Genomic DNA, 18,698 nt, shown 5'->3' with positions numbered 1-18,698 from the left:
GTGCAGAGCCAGCAGACCTGGCATTAACCCGCTGCCAGGATGATCTTGCTCTCTGATTCCTGCCTCTTGGCCCGTTTTTGATCTGGGGCAAGACTTGAGCCCCTGTTCCTTAGATGCCACCTCCCGAGGAGCCTTGTCCTGAGATTCCTGGAAGCCCCAAGAGAGATGGGATATCACTGGGGTGGGGCCCAGATCCCCTAGACACAATCACCACCAGGCCTCATATTTGCCTTTTTATTTCCTCTGAAACATATGAGCAGAACAATAAATTAAATCCCCCCCCCCCCGGCTGTGGAGCACCAGCGATGGGGGAGGAGAGAGACAGTGGGGCTTACAGAGAGGAGGGGGGCAGGGGCCCATTCCCACCTCTTCCTGGCCAACCCCTTTACTGGCCCCCGGGAAGTGGATGCAGCACCACAGAGAATGGATGCAACGCCTCCATGGATGTCACTGGAAGGTGGCCAACTGTGGTTGCTCCCCAATGCTGCCCGGAATGACAGAGATAGCCTATGATTTCAAGCACCTCCCTTCAGTACTGCCAACCCAGCGCCTGCACCCATCCCCCGAGAAGGCCGCAGCCAGACTCAGAACCCACTGTTGGATCTGATCCACCCTTAGTACTATTTGTGGACATGGACGTTTGCTCTCTCCCAAATAAGAGATGAATAGGAGTACCTGAGAAATATGCACCCGGCAGCCACTCACCCCAGACACCTCCCAGGGACTGGTTCTGCTGGGGTGGGGTGGGATCCACAGCCACCATACACAGCGAGATAGCTTATAAAATAGGGGAGGGGAAACCTGATCAGCACTCCAGTGTCAGGAGACAAGAGTGTGTCTATAACAGAAGGAAACTTGATCAACATCCCAGAGTTAGCAGATAGAGGGTATCTTGGTGTGGAGTGGCCTGAGAAGGGAGGGGAAACTTAATCAGCACCCTGCATTGGCAGATAGAGGATGTCCTAGAAGAAACAGAAAGCTTTATTGACACCCCAGCGTTGGCAGACAGGGGACATCCTAGAAGAGAACATAAGAGTGGCCATACAGGGTCAGACCAAAGGTCCATCTAGCTCCGTATCCTGTCTTCTGACAGTGGCCAGTGCCAGGTGCCCCAGAGGGAATGAACAGAATCATAGAATCATAGAATATCAGGGTTGGAAGGGACCCCAGAAGGTCATCTAGTCCAACCCCCTGCTCGAAGCAGGACCAATTCCCAGTTAAATCATCCCAGCCAGGGCTTTGTCAAGCCTGACCTTAAAAACCTCTAAGGAAGGAGATTCTACCACCTCCCTAGGTAACGCATTCCAGTGTTTCACCACCCTCTTAGTGAAAAAGTTTTTCCTAATATCCAATCTAAACCTCCCCCCCTGCAACTTGAGACCATTACTCCTCGTTCTGTCATCTGCTACCATTGAGAACAGTCTAGAGCCATCCTCTTTGGAACCCCCTTTCAGGTAGTTGAAAGCAGCTATCAAATCCCCCCTCATTCTTCTCTTCTGCAGGCTAAACAATCCCAGCTCCCTCAGCCTCTCCTCATAAGTCATGTGTTCTAGACCCCTAATTATTTTTGTTGCCCTTCGCTGGACTCTCTCCAATTTATCCACATCCTTCTTGTAGTGTGAGGCCCAAAACTGGACACAAAACAGAATAGGTAACCATCAAGTGATCCATCTCCTGCTGCCCTAGGGTGACCAGATGAAATGAAGAAAATATCGGGACACATGGGGGAAGCAAAAAAAAAAAAAAAGCAGCCGGAGTTGATGAAGCAAAAAAAAAAACGCCAGAGCGGCCAAAGCCGCAATATCAGGACAAATGGCGTCCCCACCGTGCATCGGTCGGAATGCGGGACAAAGACCTAAACATCGGGACAGTCCCTGTGCTGCCCATTCCCAGCTTCTGGTAAGCAGAGGCTAGCGACACCATCCCTACCCATTCTGACTAATAGCCATTGACGGACCTACCCTCCATGAATTTATCTAGTTCTTTTTTTATTAACCCTGTTAGTCTTAGCCTTCACAACATCCTCTGGCAGAGTTCCAGCAGGCTGACTGTGTGTTGTGTGGAGAAATACTTCCTTTCATTTGTTTTAAAAGAAACTTTATCAACAACCCAGTGTGAGCCAATGAGGGACATCCTAGCAGGGTGAGGAAATTTTTTGACCCCTCCATGTTAGCAGATAGGTGAAGGCTCAGTCAGGCAGGGCAGAGAGGGGGAAGTTGTGATTCAAACCCAGGACCTGGCAGCTACACAGTTTCCCCATCTATAACATGGGGGGAGGAGGGGAATTCTGATACTCACCCATCAGTTTGACAGATGAAAGTGGCTAGGTAAGTGCTAGAAATTATTATCCTGAATGCCCTGATCCAGCACCCCTTTCCATGGGGCAGATCTTTATGGGAAGGCGCGTCCTGATTTGGGGCTTAGGAGTGCACCCCGATCTTTGGTTAGCTATTTACAGCCATAGAGCTTTATAAAGTTCACTGCAAAAATATATAGATCTCTCTTTCTCTCTCTAGATATATATAAAAAAACTATTAGAAATTCGACGCAGCTCGGCTATTTCCATGGCTCCCGCGTATTGAAACCTACAAGTGTTTCTTTTTCCTGCTCTTAGTGTCTCATCCCATCTGTTCGGCAATCGTCTGATGAGCGGATCTGGCATTTTGTTCTATGTCACCCACGCTCTCCCCCCCGCCCCCCCCCCGTTCTCCAGCCCCCCCTATGCCTCAGTGTCATCAGCGCTCAGCATGCCATTGAGGGCCACGCCATCCTGGAGTTTGACTTGGGCACTCTCAGCCAGGTCCGGGATCTCTCTGAGCGTCGTCTGGTCCTGGAGCAGGGTGCGCCGGAAGTAGCAGAGGTAGAGAGGCAGCAGAAAGCCCAGGAGAGAGAAGATCAGGAGGCCAAAATTGACCTGCGGGGAGGAGGGGGGGGGGTGCAAAGCAAGTGGGAGAGATTTGGAGGGGGGGAAAAATCTGTGATTTCATCTCACAGCTGAGCTACCCACTCAGTGATTCAGCCACCAAAATATGTTCCTTCTCCACCCCCTATTAACTGCACGGCATGCTGGGAAAGGGGCCCGCTCCACAGCCCTGCACTCCTCCCCTGGGGGGGGCAAGACCTTTTTAGTGCCAACTGGGCAGCTTTGCCAATCTGGACACAGGCACCTGCCCCACCAGGGACTGTCCCACTCCAAGCCAGCCAGGCGCAGGGGCCAGCACTCCCTAGAGGGCAAAGACTCTGGGTCTTACCCCCCAAGCCAGTCAGTGACCCCATCCTGGGGTCAGATCAGAGCCAGTGCCTCGTAGAAGGGAAAGGCCCTATGTCCCATTCCCCTCTTCCCTGAGCCATCCTGTTCCTTCCACCCAGTATACCAAAAGATGCTCCTTTTCTCCAAGGGCAGGGAGGTCCCTGTGGCCCCTTCCAGGATGGTAGGAGGAGCCTGGGTCTAGCCCCACCCCTTACCTCTCCAGTGTCAGCTAATGCATTCAACTGGGGCAAATGGCAACCTCTGGTCTAACGGGGCCAGGTGCTCCACAGAGCCCCCTGCCCAGCCAGGGGAAAGGGCACCAGATCCAACCCCCCGCCCCAGCCTCCCTCACCCCTTGGTGGATCAGCCCCAGAGCAGGGCAGAGTCTAAGCCCTTGGGGGTGGGGTCAGGAACTGGTATTGCCCTGCCCCCTTGCCGTATGCTAGCTCCATGGGGTGGGGGCGGGGGCTCCCCAGCCTGAGGCCTGTGGGAAGGGGATCCCAGGACAGGGTTGGCCCCGGGTCATGGCCCTCTCACTTACCCAGAAGGGGTCGCCGGCCAGGGGCCCCACCACAACCATGAAGAGTGGCTGCTGCAGCAGAGCAAAGACGGCGCTGATCAGCGACTGCAGGCCAGTTAGAGTGCCAAAGTGACTGGACGGGAACCTGCAACCACAGGCCAAGCGACCAATGAGGGCTCTGCCCACCTGGCGCTCCTTCCGGGTAACCAAAGTCCTAGGAGTGAGGCCCCCTTGATTAGTGACCCCCAAACCTCTCCCCTTGGCCCCAGCAGACAGGAGAACGAGAGGACTCAAGGGGGCAACCCCCCATCTCCCCTCCCGCCTGCCCCACATCCCAGCTGGTTTGTATCCCTCCCCCCATATATTTGGCCATCAAGAACGACTAACCCACACCGAACTCCATCAACCTTAGCCAGCTGGGCTTGGACCCCCAGGAAGATTAAGGAGGGAGGGAGACGGGGTCCCCAGCTACTGGGTCATGCCCCTGTGGGCATCCCCGGCCAGTGCTCCAGGACTGGGTGTGGCGGGGTATGCAGGAAGGTTGGGGCGGAGCTGGGGGGGGGGGGCGACTCACACAGCCGCGTAGAGACCCCCGCAGGCGGAGTGGAAAAAGCCTCGCACCATGGTGTGAAGGACAAAGGTCAAAAACTGCAGAGAGAGAGAGAGAGAGAGAGAGAGATGGGGGCATCAGAACAGGGGATCAGCAGCAGACAATGACCATTGGGCCTGGGGCACAATGGGAAAGGTCAGGAGACTCAGTGCGGCACCAGCTCTGGCGGGCCATGGGGTGGGAGGGAGCAGGCCAGGGGCGGCACCTGCCTGGGGCACCATGGGGGAGCAGGGCAGAGTGCCAGCGGTACCTGCAGAGGTAGGTTGTTGATGAGGCAGGTGACCCCAAAGCCCCCCAGCAGCAGGTTGGTGAAGGTGAAGGCCCGGATGGCGTTGGTGAGCTTCTGGATCTTGCGGTAACGGGGCCTAGCAGGTGACTTCTCGGCCCTGGCGCTGGGAATGGCAGGGGAAGAGTCACCAGCCAGCCCAGCGGGGTCAGCGCCCTGGGGCATGAGCACTAGGATTCACACATACACACACCCGTCCCCCCAGCAGGGTCCATGACCCGGGCCACCAGTGTGAGGATTCACCCCCCAGCTTCCTCAGCAGAGTCCATGCCCCCGGGCATGAGAGACAGGATTCACCCCCCAGCAGCCCCACTAAGGTCTGCGCCCTGGGGCACCAGCACCAGGATTCGCACCCCCAGACCCCCAAGCTGGGTCTGCACCCCGAGGGACTAGTGCCAGGATTCACACTCCCAGCCCCTCAGCAGGGTCCATGCTCCGGGCACACACTCTCACCCAGCTGCTGCGATGGCACCCATGCCCAGCGGCCCGTCCACACAGTCCTTCATGCGCCAGTCCATCACGTAGCCGATGAAGGGGCAGGTGACGAGGCAGAGCAGCTGCATGACCCCGAAGACGGAGGCGTAGAACCCAACTGTCCATCAGGGAGACTGTGAGAACCCGGTGCCCAGGCCCCGCCCCCAACCCCACTGCCACGGAGACTCCCAGGCCCTGACCCCACGCCCATCAGAGCGGAGACCCCTGTGCCCAGTCCCCACCCCCAGTCCCTGATCAGGGAGGAGACCCTTATGCCCATGCCCATGCCCTTCCCCATCAGGGGGAGAACACCACACCCAGACCCTATCCTTCTGCCCTATAGGGGAGAACCCTGCCTGCAGGCTCCGCCCACACATCACCTGGGGAGGGCATCAGTGCATCGGCCACCCCATGTGGGAGACCCCACTTCCACTTTTTGCCCCACTGCGGACTGGGGCTCCCCAGTCTCTTGGCAGCTCCATAACTTGCCAGAGCTGGGGCCAGGGACAGGACTCTGGGATGCTCCACAGCACTGCCTCTCTCTCCACCCCGGCCTGGCTAGCAAGGCTGGAAGGGCAGGGCTGGCCTTGGCTACCCCCAGCCGCTCCTACCTGTGTCCTCGGCCTGCTCCATCCGCTCCTCCGGCACTAGAGTCAAAGAGGGGGAGAGACACAGACAGGGGATAAAGGGCCTGGAGAGAAGGTCCCCTCCCTCATCCTAGCTTATGTCCCTCCAACATCTTCTCCTCCCCACACCCAAACCCAGCTCCTCCTGCTGGCCTCTGCCTCCCCCTCCTACCCCAGCTCCCCCCACACACAGCTCCCTCTGTGCTCTATGCCCTCCTGTGATGAAGTGATGATTTTCTGAGATATTTTTATGCATGACTCAGTTTCCCTCGCTACTTGTGGGCACAAAAGGATTAAAAGAGGTTCTGGGGACAGGAGGTGTTGGGTCCCATAACAGCCTGGGGCCTGGCTCCACATCGATTGAGGGTCTGTAAAGCCAGTGGGAGCCCCAGCGATCCCTGGGATCCTCCTGCAGGTGGATGGACGAACTCAGCCCTTGGACAACAAACTGAGAGCCAGCTGGGCTGAGAGTTAGGGCAGGTTTGTGCTGAAAATCACATTGGCACGAAGAGTGGATGTGTCTGTGGCCAGAAGCCTGGCTTGCGCGGCCTCACTGAACAGAGCTCCCGGTGGAGCCAAGAGGCAGGGAGGCCGCGTGACTGGCCCTTAAGGAAGAGTGGGGCCCTCTGTGGGGCTCCTCCGAGGGACAGGGGAAACGTCAGGGCACAGTACGCACCCTGTGGGTCCATGAGAGCAGGCCCCCACCTAACGCCTCCACCTGGCCTATGTCCCCTTGTGACCAAGTGGAAATTTTGTACTATGTTTATGAGCCCTATGCATGCCACAGTTTCCCTGTGCTTTGATTGCTCTGCACAGGAGTACAAAGGATTAACCAGCTGTTCTTGGGGCAGAGCAAGAACCATGAGGTGTGTGTGTGTCCCGTGGCTGGCTGGGGTGGTACAAAGGGTAGGCAAAGGACTGGCGAAAACCAACCCACATCAATGGAGAATCCAGCAAGAGAGCGAGAACCCCAATGACCGTGCTGTTCACCCCAGCAGCCACCAGCCAGGAGGAGGGAGATATTCCCCTGGCCCTCAGATGGGAAGCAGCGCAAAGGCCCCAGCGGGAGAACAAAGGGGAAAGGAGGCTGGTGGCCAGGCCTCGGGGCTGACAAGGAGCCAGATGGAGATCGAGGCCATAACAGCTTGGCTGGCTAATTGCACCGGCGCTGGCCAGGCTGGACTATAGCTCAACCTTTGCCTCTCTGTGTTAACCCAAGGCCTTTCCGATGCCATGGGCAGGCGGGTAATACGCTGTTCCCCCGTGCCTGGGAAGGCTGCTGCTGTCGCTGCAGATATCACTGACAGTACAGCGCCCCAAAGGGCACAAACCTCCCGCAGGGGACTGGCTCAGCTGGATTCGCTGCAGGGAGCCACGGAGACAGACAGGGCTTGCTGGGGCCCTAGAGGCCATGGGCCTGCCCCTGTGGAACGAGGTGGGGCCTTGGGGGCCAAGGACTGGTGAGAGGTTGGGCATGGAGCAGAGCAGAGCCTGTGGATCCATGACACCCCACTGCACCCCTCTGCTCCCCTCACCGTCTTGGCCGCCGCCTGTCACCTGGAACTCCAGCATCTTGTTCATCGCTGCCATGTAGAAGATGACGCGCAGCTGGGTCATGCCCATGGTGATCAGGCTCCACAGGAAGATGGGGGAGCAGACACTGCGGCGGAAGGGGATCAAGTCTGCAGGTGGGGGCGGGGGCAGGGGCAGGGAGAAGGCAAGGAGGAGATGTCACTGTCTGCCCCAGACAACCCCCACATCTCCTCCACCAGACATGATAGTACCCACCATCAGAGACACCATCACCGCAACAGCCTCAGCCAGAGCCATCCCCACACTCCCCTCCCCGCAATTCCCGTCCCCCCGACAGCCTCACCCAGAGTCATCCTTACGCTCCCCTGACCGCAGCCCCCATCCCCCCAACAGCCTCAGCCAGAGTCATTCCCATGCTCTCCTCACCGCAGCCCCCATCACCCCCCTACAAACAGACAGGGGTGTCTGTCACAGCCCACCTCTTCTCTTGTATGTGGGAAAGGTGAATCTCAACACTGCTGGATTCTTGGCTTCTACTCCCAGCTCTGTGAGAGGGAGGAGTGGGGTCTAGTTACAGGGTGGAAGTCAGGACTCCTGGTTGTAGCCCAGCTTTGGTAGGTCAGTGGGATTTAGTGGTTGGGGCGGGGGGAGGGTGTTGTTGGAGCCAGGACTCCTGGGTTCTCTCCAACCTTGAGCCCAGTCTAGCAGCTGCGCAGGAGGCTGGCCGCGTGGGTGACTGCATGCTCCGTTCCCCCTGTGGGTTAGGGCCGCCCCAGATCCCGCAGGCAGAACCCAGCGCAACTTATCGGCGTCTGGCATATGGCCAGGGAAGGTCAGGCTCCCCGATCCCTCCAGCAGGTGGAGTCAGACACCCAGGCAGCGCCCCTTGGCCTGCAGAGTCACTGCCTGATGCAGTGGCCTTGCGCGGAGCAGCTGCCGGGCCATAAATTGGCAGGTTGGGGGCATAGCTGGCACCACCCACACACAGCTTGGGGAAGCCCCACGCACACACCACCTGCTGCCCCAGGCTGCACCTCCCAGCCTGGGAGAGCCCCTGCAGCACCCAGCCTGTTAGAGCTTGGCACCTCCCAGGCTGGGAGAGCCCTGCACCTCCCTACAGTGCCCTGTACCCCCAGCCTAGGAGAGCCCTGCACTACAACCCCTGCACCCTCCAGCCTGGGAGAGCCCTGCACTCAGTGCTGGGTTTACAATGGAGCCGGGCCCATGCTCAGAAGGGGCCCTGGCCTGCTCCATTTGCACTGTGCCCCGAGACCCCACTGGCTCCCTGCCCACCACTTGCTCATTTCAGCCTGCCCACTGGCTGGCCGAGGGCTCCTCTCCATCCTCATCCCCAGCCCCCTGCTTCTCTCTGCCCCCGGCTGGCCTCCAGTGCATCTCTGGCTCCGAGCAGTCTCTGCTTCCTACCACCTGTGGGGCCCCGCATGTCTCCCCACAGCTGAGCCGCCTGGGACTGGTGCAAAAGCCTGGCCAGTCTCAGGTCTCAGCCGGTGCGGGGGGATGACAGTGGTGGGGAGAGGGGGTCTGGTGGGCCTCTCCAGGCAAGTGGGTCCTCAGGGAGCCCAGCCGGGGCAGGTCCTGTTTGGCTGATCGCGCCACTCCCAAGGGGCCAGAGCGATTCCCGGACCTGGGACCAGCTCTGGCTGAGCTGACAGTTCAGCCTGGCAGACAGTCACCTCCCAGCAGGGCTGGTGAGCGCGGCCAGAAGGCAGGGCGTGGGGGAGTGGGTCTCTCTCTGTGGCGGTGCTGGGCTGTAAGGGGGCAGGGAAGATGTGTGTGTTGGGGCACTAGGAGTGGGGGTTCTACGGGGGGTGCAGGGCACTTGTGATGGGGTTCTGGGCAGGGGTGGTGTTGTGCAAGGCGCTGTGCATTTATGGAGGGGTGGAGAGGGCACTGGGCATAGTGGATCCAGGGGAGCCCTGGCCATAGGGAGTCGGGAAGTGTTGGTTGGGGGGGGCTGTGTGGCACAGCATGGGCCCACCCCACGAGGAAAAGGGGTATGCTGGCAGCACAGGGCCAGGCAGGCCACTGTGCGCCTGGCAACTGCTGGTTTGTAAATAGTGCCCTCGCACTGGGCTGGGCGGAGCAGGGCTGCCCCTGCCATGCCATGTCCCATTGCCCATGGCTGGCCTTGCTCTAGGGACTGACCTCCCCGCGCCATGCTCCATTGCCTTCATGGGGGCCTACAGATATGTTTGGTGCTGGGCCCACAAAAGGTTAATCTGGCCCTGCCTGCACTGCACCCCCATGCAATCCTAGCCTGGGAGAGCCCTGCAACTCCCTACAGTTTCCTGTAGCCGCAGCCTGGGAGAGCCCCGCACCCGCCCGCACCCCACAGCCTGACAGAACCCCTTCACACACACTGCTCCCCGTGGGGGTGTCAGACCCTCAGACACTCTTGGGTGGCCCTGTCATACTGCCGTCCTCAGGAAGCGCTGCCTCCCACCTTGGCAAAGCCCTTCCCCCTTAACACCTTGAACCTCCCCACCACACACTCTGGGGAAGCCCAGCAGCCCCCAAACCCTGCCCACCCGGGGCGCACACAGCCCAGCAGGGAGCGCTGCAGCAGGACTTCCCTCACCCAGAGACCCTGCCCTCTGCAAGGTACCCTGAGATCTGCCCCCATGGGTGCTGGGGCCACCCCAGGCTGGGTCCAGCTGGCACTCACACTCGGCAGGCATCGTGGCCCCATGGCACAGGTCCTGCGTGGATGGGCAAAGCTCCTTGCCCTCCTGCGGGCACAGCCCCTTCTGGCTCAGGCGCTGCCCCACGGTGGTGACATGGGTGTAGAACCGATCGCCTGTCACCCTGTGATCCAGTGCCAGCCCGCTCAGCTTGATCTTCTTCCTGACCCAGGAAAGGGGGGGTGAGAGGAGAACCAGCGCCCCCTGCTGGGGGAGACCTACCACTGCCCCCCATTGCACCCCCTGCTGCAGGAGACCAGCCACTGTCCCCATAGCGCCGCCTGCTAGGGGAGACCTGCCACTAACACCTGGTAGGAGAAGCTGAAGCTGGAGTAGCCGGGAGCTCCCCCCATAGCCAGTGCCCCCGCCCTGCTCCCTACAGCGCCCCCTGCTGGGAAAGGCTGGAGCTCCCCCACCCTCACTCACGTGTAGTTCGCCTCCTCGGGTGCCGGGAAGGACTCCTTGGGCCAGTTGACCAGGCAGTTGAGGAAGATGAGGCAGGCCAGGCCTGACCAGGTCAGCATAATGGCAATGAAGGAGACGCCAGCGTCGTAGATCAGCTGGGAACAGGGGAGCAGGAGGTTAGGGGGGCGGATGTGGACAGGGAGGATCTGGCTGGCCTCTTGGGCAGGGGTCACCCCGATACCCCTGATTTCTCCCCACGTAACCCAGGGGTGCTGATAGCTCTCTGTGAGCCCCCCAGTCCAGCAGCCCAGGCCACCCACTGCTCTAGGGCAGGAAGAGGGGGTTGAACCTGCCTTGACTGCGGGGAAGGTGACGGCCGAGGAGACGTAGGAGCCAATCATCAGCGCCATGAAGGTGGAGCGCAGGTTCCCAAACATGTTGGGCAGCTGGGGAGGACACAGAGCAGAGAGGTTAGTGGGGGGAGAGGCACGGGGGGGTGAGGGACAGCTCCCTCCCCCTCCAGCCCATGGACACCACTTCTCCCTGTTGTAGGCCCCTCCCCGGGCCCGGCTCAGGCCCACTTGCCCTGAGGGGCCCAGCTCTCCTCAGGCCTGGGGTAGCCATTTCCCTTTGACCCCCGGTGAGGGGGGTGTCTCACTAGGGGAGCAGCGGGTGGGGGAAGGGGAGAGGAGATCTGGATTCCCCCTGGGGAGGGATCCTAGATACAGGGTTAGGGTGCCATGGGGGAGGGTTAGGGCTGGATCCCACTCTGGACAGTGTCGGGGCCCCATGGGGAAGGGGATCAGGGCTGTTCTTCCCCTCCCACAGATACAGCTGCAAGCAGCAGGGCACCTTGGTTTAGTAAACAGGCCAGCACGTGGTTGGGGCCCTAGCCCAGCTCCAACACGTGCCCTGCCTCCCATCCCCTCAGCAAGGGGGTGTGCCCCACGATCCTGCCTTCCTATTGGCTGCCCAGCTACCTGCCCAGGTCACGTGACTGCTGGCAGGTGGGGGGGCGGGGCTGTGCCTGTGCCAAGATGCAACATGACCCCACAGGGGTGGGGAGTGTGTAACCCCTCATATGCTGGATGGAGAGATTCCCCTCCCCTGACCCAGGCAGTGCCCCATGCCAGAGGCTGCAGCACTGCCCACTCTGCTCTGCCCATATAGAGCAGTTCCCATCCCTTTGCCAAGGTCACCTGGCAGCCCGGCCTTGAGAGCTCGCTGGCACCCAATGCTGCCACACTTCCCCACTCAGAGTGCTGCATGCAGCGTGTGCACAACCCCCAGGTCAGACCCCATCACAGAGAGGGCAGCGTGCGGGCTCATGCTGGCAGCTGGCATGTGGATATGGCCCCCAAGAACACCCCAGACCAGTTCCACCAACTGGGGACCCAGCCCCGCCCCCAATGGAAACCCTGCAGCGACATTCCCGCCAACCGGCCTTCTCTGTGTGCCCAGAACCGCAGTGCCCAGCTGCGCACCCCCCAGAAACCAACACAGACAGGAGCATTCAGCATGGGGCGAACACAGCCCCAGCTGCCACCTGACCCAAGCGGGCGCACAAGGCCCTCCTGTGCCAGGCTCAGAGCTTGGCCCTGTCCCCACCCCACAGGGCAACCAGCCCCACCCAGCCACGCTGGGTGCCGGGCCAGTGCCCCTGCCCCACCGGACAAGCCACCAGTCGGGCCCATGCAGAGGAAGCCAGGAGGCAGATGGCTCAGAGCCTGGCCCAGAGCGATGGGAGCCGTGGACGTGGAAGGCAGGCGAGTGGCACATCAGCCCGAAGCAATGAGGGGAGAGCATGCTGAGCCTGGGAGATGGCGAGAGACAGCACAGAGCCCCCTGCCAGTGAGCACGACGTTTCGCACTCCCCCACACACACACACACTGGGGACCCAGGCTGGGCCCCACCCTGAAAGCTGGGTGCTTCGCCACGCTCCTGAACCAAACCTCACATGGGGCAGGAGTGGCTGAGTGAGCTGTGACGCCTCCATTCTTGGGCACAGGCCTCCTCAGCGGGGCAGGGCACAGCACAGCAGGGAGTCATGGAGACCCAAAAACAGGCAGGGGAGCTAGTCACTCCCCTGCCATGTGACTCCAGGCCAGGGTCCTGTCATGCCACCTGCCTCCTCGGTACTCAGCTGTGGGGTTCAGGCCCCACAGGGACAAGCCCTCCTGCCCCACAGGGACAAGCACAGCCCCTCTTCCCAGGGGGGCACAGATCCCACACTCACCGTCAGCGAGGTGAATGTCAGGCAGATACCCCCGAAGCCATTCAGGGACAGGCCGAGGAAAATCAGTGGGGAGAGAACTGGGGGAGAGAGAGATGGGGAGAGTAGATGAGTCTGAGCTGGAGAACTTGAAAGACTGGAGAGCAGAGGACCACAGGGCTGGGGGAGGGATAGCTCAGTGGTTTGAGTATTGGCCTGCTAAACCCAGGGTTGTGAGTTCAATCCCTGAGGGGGCCATTCAGGGATCTGGGGCAAAAATTGGGGACTGGTCCTGCTTTGAGCAGGGGGTTGGAATAGATGACCTCCTGAGGTCCCTTCCAACCCTGATATTCTATGATTCTATGACAGGAGTGCGGGGCTGGGGATTTGGGGAGAAAGGAGAGCAGGGCTAGTGTTTGGCGGGGGACAGGAGAGCGGAGGAGCGTGGGGCCGAGGATTTGGGGAGATGGGAGAGCAGAGGGGCACAGAGCTGGGTGTTTGGGGCATGGCAGAGCAGAGGAGCACAGGGCTGGGGTATTGGGAGACTGGGGAGCAGAGGAGCGCAGGGCTGGGAGACTAGGGGACGGCAGAAAGCAAGATAAGCAGTGGAGATGGGGGGACTGTGTCAGTGGAGATATGGATCGGCTTCAGGAAACAGGTTGGGGAGACAGAGGGGTGGGGAGCTGTGGGAAGGGGCCCTCACCTCACCTGGGGGGTTGTAGGCAGCCAGGGCCATCACAGCACAGGAGACAGCAAAGCTGAAACTACAGGGACACAGGGTAGTAATCAGCATCCCCTATGGCCCTTCCCCAACCCTGGGATCCCTCCATCCCCATGGCCATCTCCCACAGTGCCCCCAACCTTGAGATCTAGCCACCCTAAGCATATCCCTGAGCGCCCCCCCTCCCCCCGACAGGACCAAGCCTCCCCCATGGGCACCTCCTGCACCCCCCACCTTGGGACATCCCCAGTAGACACCTCCCCCTCCATTTACCTTGTCCCAGCCACTTCTCCCATCTTAGGACCCAGCCCTGTTTCCTCAGGGCCACAGCTCCCAATCCATGGGCCCCGCTTCCACACACCCCCACCCAGGGGGTTCCTGACCCCCAGACTCCCCCGCACCTGCCGAGGAGGCGGAGGGGCCGGGGCCCCAGACGGTCCATGAGCACCCCCAGGGGCAGGGTGGCAGCGCTTAGCAGGAAGGACCCGATGGTGAAGCCCAGGTTCAGCATCTCCTCCTGCTCCACGCAGCTAGGCCAGTGGTTGGGGGGCAGCTCCAGAGCCGAGCCGTTGGTTCCGTTTTCACCTGGGGACATTTGCAGTGTCAGACCAGCCCCCCCCCCCACTCACCCTGACCCCCCTTGCCCCAGGGCCGTACCCACCTCTCACTCCATGACTGAGGCAGGGGCCCCTGGCGGAAGCTATTTGGGGGGAAGCACAGAGTCTCGTCAGGGAGCAAGAAGGCTCATGCGGGGCAGGAAAGCTCTCAGTGGAGGAACAGGAGGCAAGAGGTTTCATGAGATTTAAGCAGAACTCCCAATGGGGGCAACAGAGTCTCTATGAGGGTTGAGGGGGCCCTATGGGGGATAAGGGGCAAAGGGGGAGCAGGGGGCTGTCAGGGGGAGGGTCAGGGTTCCCATGGGGAAACAGGAGGCAAGGGGGGATGGGAGGGGCAGGGGTTCCCATGCAGGGAGCAGGATCCCATTGGGGGCAGGAGTGAAGTAGAGGTGTCCCTGCGGGTCTCCAGCCTCCCAGCCCTGGCTCAGGAATGCTGTATGGCATCACGCCTGGCAGGGTCTGTGACAAGCGCCGGTCTTGCTGTCACCCTGTCCACAAGCATGCTGCAGCCCCATGGGGTGAATGTCAGGGGGGCCAAGGCAGGATGTGTCCCTGCACAGCCTGGCACAGGGCAGACATGTACATCAGTGCCCAGGGCCCACTGAGGGGGGCCTGGCCTGGCCTGGCCCTAAGCAGCTGGGGTCAGTGGGAGGAGCCAGAGGCATGATGCCTGTCAATCCCCCACAGGTCCGTCTGTGCCTCCCCGGGCTGTGTCTGGCTGGCTGTGCCTCGTGCCAGGCAGAGGACCCAGACCCTGTCAGATCCATCCACCCCGCCGGGTCTGCCCACCCGCCTGCAATGAGGGGCCAGAACCAGCCCGGCTGATCTGGGGAGGAACCCAGCTATGTGGGGCCTCTGGCAGGGACTGAGCCCCAGCCATGCCCCAAACACACCCACATTCCCCCATTCCACCATCTTCCTGTGGCTCCTCCCACCCCATCTCATCTCAGGCTCTACCCGTCCCCTGCTTGGCCACACCTGTCCACATCTCAGCTCCTCCTTGGATTGCCCACTCCCACTGCTTCCCTTTGCCCTCCATTCCTCATATCATCCCCCACTCCTCTGCTGATTGGCCCCTCCCATTTTATTGTTGTCCTTCCTTTTTCATGTTTGGCCCCTCCCACTTTCTCTTTGACCTTCCTCTCTCGTCTCCAGCTTGGTCCCTCCCACTCTCTCACTCAACCCCACTCACTTTCCCTGGGCCCCTCCCCTCTCACCTGTGCACATGTGGGAGTAGAAGCCCTCATGCTTGAGCATGATGAGCAGGGAGCCCCAGCCCAGCAGCACGGCGGAGAAGAAGAGGTTCTCCAGTACGGCGGTGCATGCCATCCACCAGCGCCGATGGTACGCCTGCTGCAGAGTCAGTGCCATCCTGGCTCCACTGGGGCCACAGGCTGAGGACACAGAATGACTGGCTCATTCTTTGCCCCTCCCGTCCCCTGCTTGCCCGCTCCCACTTTCTCTCCTTGCCCCTCCCCTCTCTAAATAAATGGTAAAGCATAGGAGGGGGGTGCTGCAGAGATCTGGTCTTATTTAACCTCTGCCGTACCAGTCTGGAAGAGGGAGTAAACAGCATAGTATCCATCTGTCAAAGAGACTTACCTGGCCTGTAGTGTCTGAGCCCCTCAATGCCTTTGTAGCCTCACACAGACAGGCCAATTATCCATTTTGTACAGATGGGGAAAACTGAGGTACAGAAAAGCCAAGTGACCTGCCCACGTCTGTGGCAGAGCAAGGAACTGAACCTAGGTCTACTCAGTCCCAGGCTAGCACCCTAACCACTGGGCCATCCTTCCTCCTATTGAAAGTAACAGATGCTATGAGCCAGGCCAGGGAAATACCCACCAGGCTGGGAGAGCTAGTCCACCTGGGCAGGAAATGGAGACTGGCTGTTTTTATAGATCTGCTCTAGCTCAGCAGTGTTTGCAGGGTCGTTGTAGCTGTGCTGGTCTCTGTAGAGCTGGAAAACTGGACAGAAGTTGGTCCAATGAGCGGGGTTACCTCACCTACCTGGTCTCTCTCTTTCAAACACAGACTCGGTCAAGGCAGCTGGAGGTCAGACGAGCGGTTCACAGTGGGCCGGTCTGGCCTTGGGATCTGTGACTCTCAAATACCAACACGGGATTTCACATGGGAAAGCCAGTGCTTGATTTGTAACGAAAGAGTTGCCAGGCTCAAGCAATTGTTTTGCTTTCTTAACTGACACAGCAAACTCAGAGGTGTGGGAGCTATGATCTGCCAAGCCCAGCAATGTGGGGGCTATGATCTGCCAAGCTCTGAGGTGCCGGGGCTGAGCCCTGGCATAAATTAAGCACTGGGGAAAGCGGCAGCCAATCCAGTTGGAACAACCCGATCCCAAAGCCAGGCGCCCCCCCACCGGGGCTGAGGGCAGAGACTTTGAAAGAGACCAAGGTGGGGGAGTGGGGCAGCGCTCCCCGAAATGAGGCACAAGTTTGGAAGCTGGAGTGAAGAGGCCGGAGCAACATGGGGCTGGAAACCACGCCATCCCAGCCAGGCTTGCCCTTGGCCTGGTGCTGGGGCTGATCCTACATGGGGCTCATTTCCAAGGGGAGACAAAATGTTTGGAACTCTGTTGAGTTTGCAAATCTCCAAAGGTGGGATGAGAGAACATTAAGAAAGAGGAATTTAGGTGGGAAAATGGCTTCAAAGGGGAATAGCCCCCTGGGGGAAGAGCCAGGAGCCCTGTCGCTCCCTTACAGGGGGATGGATCCAGCCAAAGATTTGTTCCCTGGGGGAAGATCAGCCCCTAGACCAACCCGTGTACCTGAGGGGCTTGCCCTGCCCCTGGGCTGTCCCACAACCCCCTGGCGGGAGTGGAGGTGCTAGGCCTTCCCCAGCTGCCAGGATTCTCATGTCAGGCTTCTCTGGCAGCACTCTGGGGTACCCCCATCGCAGGGGTCTCCTCTCCAATGCCCCTGTATCCCTCCAACATCCCAGCTCTGTAATCGACTCAAGCATCCTCTTCAGCATGGCTTCCCACCACCCGGCAGCCTCCGTGAGTCCCCCTCACCTTCTCTTCCTGTTCCAGCACAGCCAGCCACATGGCCCTACCCCTCCCCAAAAATAGCCCAGAGTCAATACAGGGCTGGGCTGGGCCCGGCCTGGCTGACCTGCCACGTGGACCGCACAACGATCGGATCGCTTTGCCCCAGTCTCACACGTGTGACACACTCCAGTCCCCTTGGCCCAGCTGGCCCCCTCCCCAGCCACCACCTCCCCTCACACCGCTCCCCCTTGGCACCTCCCACCCAAACTTACCCTCCTGAAGAAAAGGGTCGGGGCTGGGGGGAGGCCCAGCTCGGTGATCCCGGGGCAGGGAGAGGTTGAGCAAACTCTCCCTCTGCCTCAAGCCACTGGCTAAGCGGGTTGTTTTTTTTGCCTGCTGTTTGCTAACAGCTGGGGTTACAAACGGCTCCGGAGTTGAAGAGCGCTTGTGTGTGTCTAGCAGTGCAGGAAGTGAAAAGAGCATGTGCCTGTCTGCTTTATAAGGGCATCAACTCTGCATATGTGTTTGAGAAAGAGAGAGCAAGAGCCAGGAGATGGATAAGAAGAATAAGGAAATATGAAGGAGCTAAAAAGGCAAAGAACAAAATAAAGAGGGAATTGAAAAATGAATAAAAGAATGAATGAGTTAAAGAAAGACTGAAAGAATGAAAGAACTAATGAGCAAAGAAAGAGTGAATTAAAGAAAGACCAAATTAAAAAAAGAACAGGCAAAAAATGAATTGAAGGAGGAAAGAAAGAATCAGTGAAAGAATTAAAGAAGGAAACGTGAAAAAAAGAATGAACTGAAGGAAAGAATGTATGAGTGAAAAAATTAATTAAAGAAAAAAACAGCAACGAAGAACAAATTGAAGGAGGAAAGACAGAATGAGCGAAAGCATTAAAGAATGAATGAAAGAAGAAATGAAAGAACAAACTAAAGAAGGAAAGAATGGGTGAAAAAGAATGAATTCAAGAAAAAACAAGCAAAAAATGAATTGGAGGAAATTCAGTGTTGATAAATGCAAAGTAATGCACACAGAAAACATAACCCCAATTCTACATACAAAATGATGGGGTCTAAATTAGTTGTTACCACTCAAGGAAGACCTTGGAGTCATCATGGTAGTTCTCTGAAAATATCTGCTCCATGTGAACTGGCAGTCAAAAAAGCGAACAGTGTTAGGAACTATTAGGAAAGGGATCGATAATAAGACAGAAAATATCATAATGCCACTATGTAAATCCATGGTAAGCCCACACCTTGAACACTGCCTGCAGCTCTGGTCGCCCCATCTCAAAAAAAATGCATGAGAATTGGAAAAGGTGCAGAGAAGGGCAACAAAAATGATTGAGGGTCTGGAACAGCTGGCACCTGAGGAGAGATTAAAAAGACTGGGACAGTTCAGCTTGGAAAAGAGGTGACTAAGGGGTGACATGACAGAGGTCTATGGAATCAGGACTGACGTAGAGAAAGCGAATGAGGACGTGTTATTTACCCCTTCACGTAACAGGAGAACCAAGGGTCACCCAACGAAATGAATAGGCAGCAGATTTACAACAAATGGAAGTACTTTTTTCATACAATGCACAATCAACCTGTGAAAGTCGTTGCCAGGCAATGTTTGGAAGGCCAAAACTACAACTGGGTTCAAAAAAGAATTAGGTAAGTTCCTGGAGGACAGGCCCATCAATGGCTATTGTCCAAGATGGTCAAGGGTTCAACCCCATGTTCTGA

The 18,698-nt window shown here is 58.6% G+C and overlaps 1 protein-coding gene across 2 annotated transcripts; it reads right to left on the bottom strand.

Moving 5' to 3' along the window:
- Window positions 1-2,719: 2,719 nt before the first annotated feature.
- On the bottom strand, window positions 2,720-17,412 carry SLC43A1 (solute carrier family 43 member 1; the record flags this gene model as incomplete). Of its 2 annotated transcripts, XM_084631577.1 has the most annotated exons (15): window positions 17,237-17,412; window positions 15,175-15,351; window positions 13,742-13,925; window positions 13,328-13,383; window positions 12,644-12,720; window positions 10,760-10,852; window positions 10,428-10,561; window positions 9,986-10,164; window positions 7,302-7,448; window positions 5,752-5,787; window positions 5,120-5,258; window positions 4,631-4,772; window positions 4,345-4,418; window positions 3,792-3,915; window positions 2,720-2,914 (listed from the first exon to the last, which is right to left on the bottom strand). In XM_084631577.1, exons 2-15 carry the CDS (start codon window positions 15,326-15,328, stop codon window positions 2,720-2,722), a joined length of 1,734 nt encoding a protein of 577 aa, XP_084487703.1. In that variant the 5' UTR covers window positions 15,329-15,351; window positions 17,237-17,412. The 2 variants fall into 2 exon arrangements, with proteins under 2 accessions (XP_084487703.1, XP_084487702.1); XM_084631576.1 differs by having other exon boundaries at window positions 10,428-10,852.
- Between the last annotated feature and the right edge of the window lie 1,286 nt (window positions 17,413-18,698).

This window comes from Lepidochelys olivacea, assembly GCF_965140295.1.
Source record: "Lepidochelys olivacea isolate rLepOli2 genome assembly, chromosome: 6".
Classification (NCBI taxonomy): Eukaryota; Metazoa; Chordata; order Testudines; family Cheloniidae; genus Lepidochelys; species Lepidochelys olivacea.
Note: the sequence above shows the minus strand (reverse complement) of the source record. Positions and strands in the feature narration are given on the sequence as shown.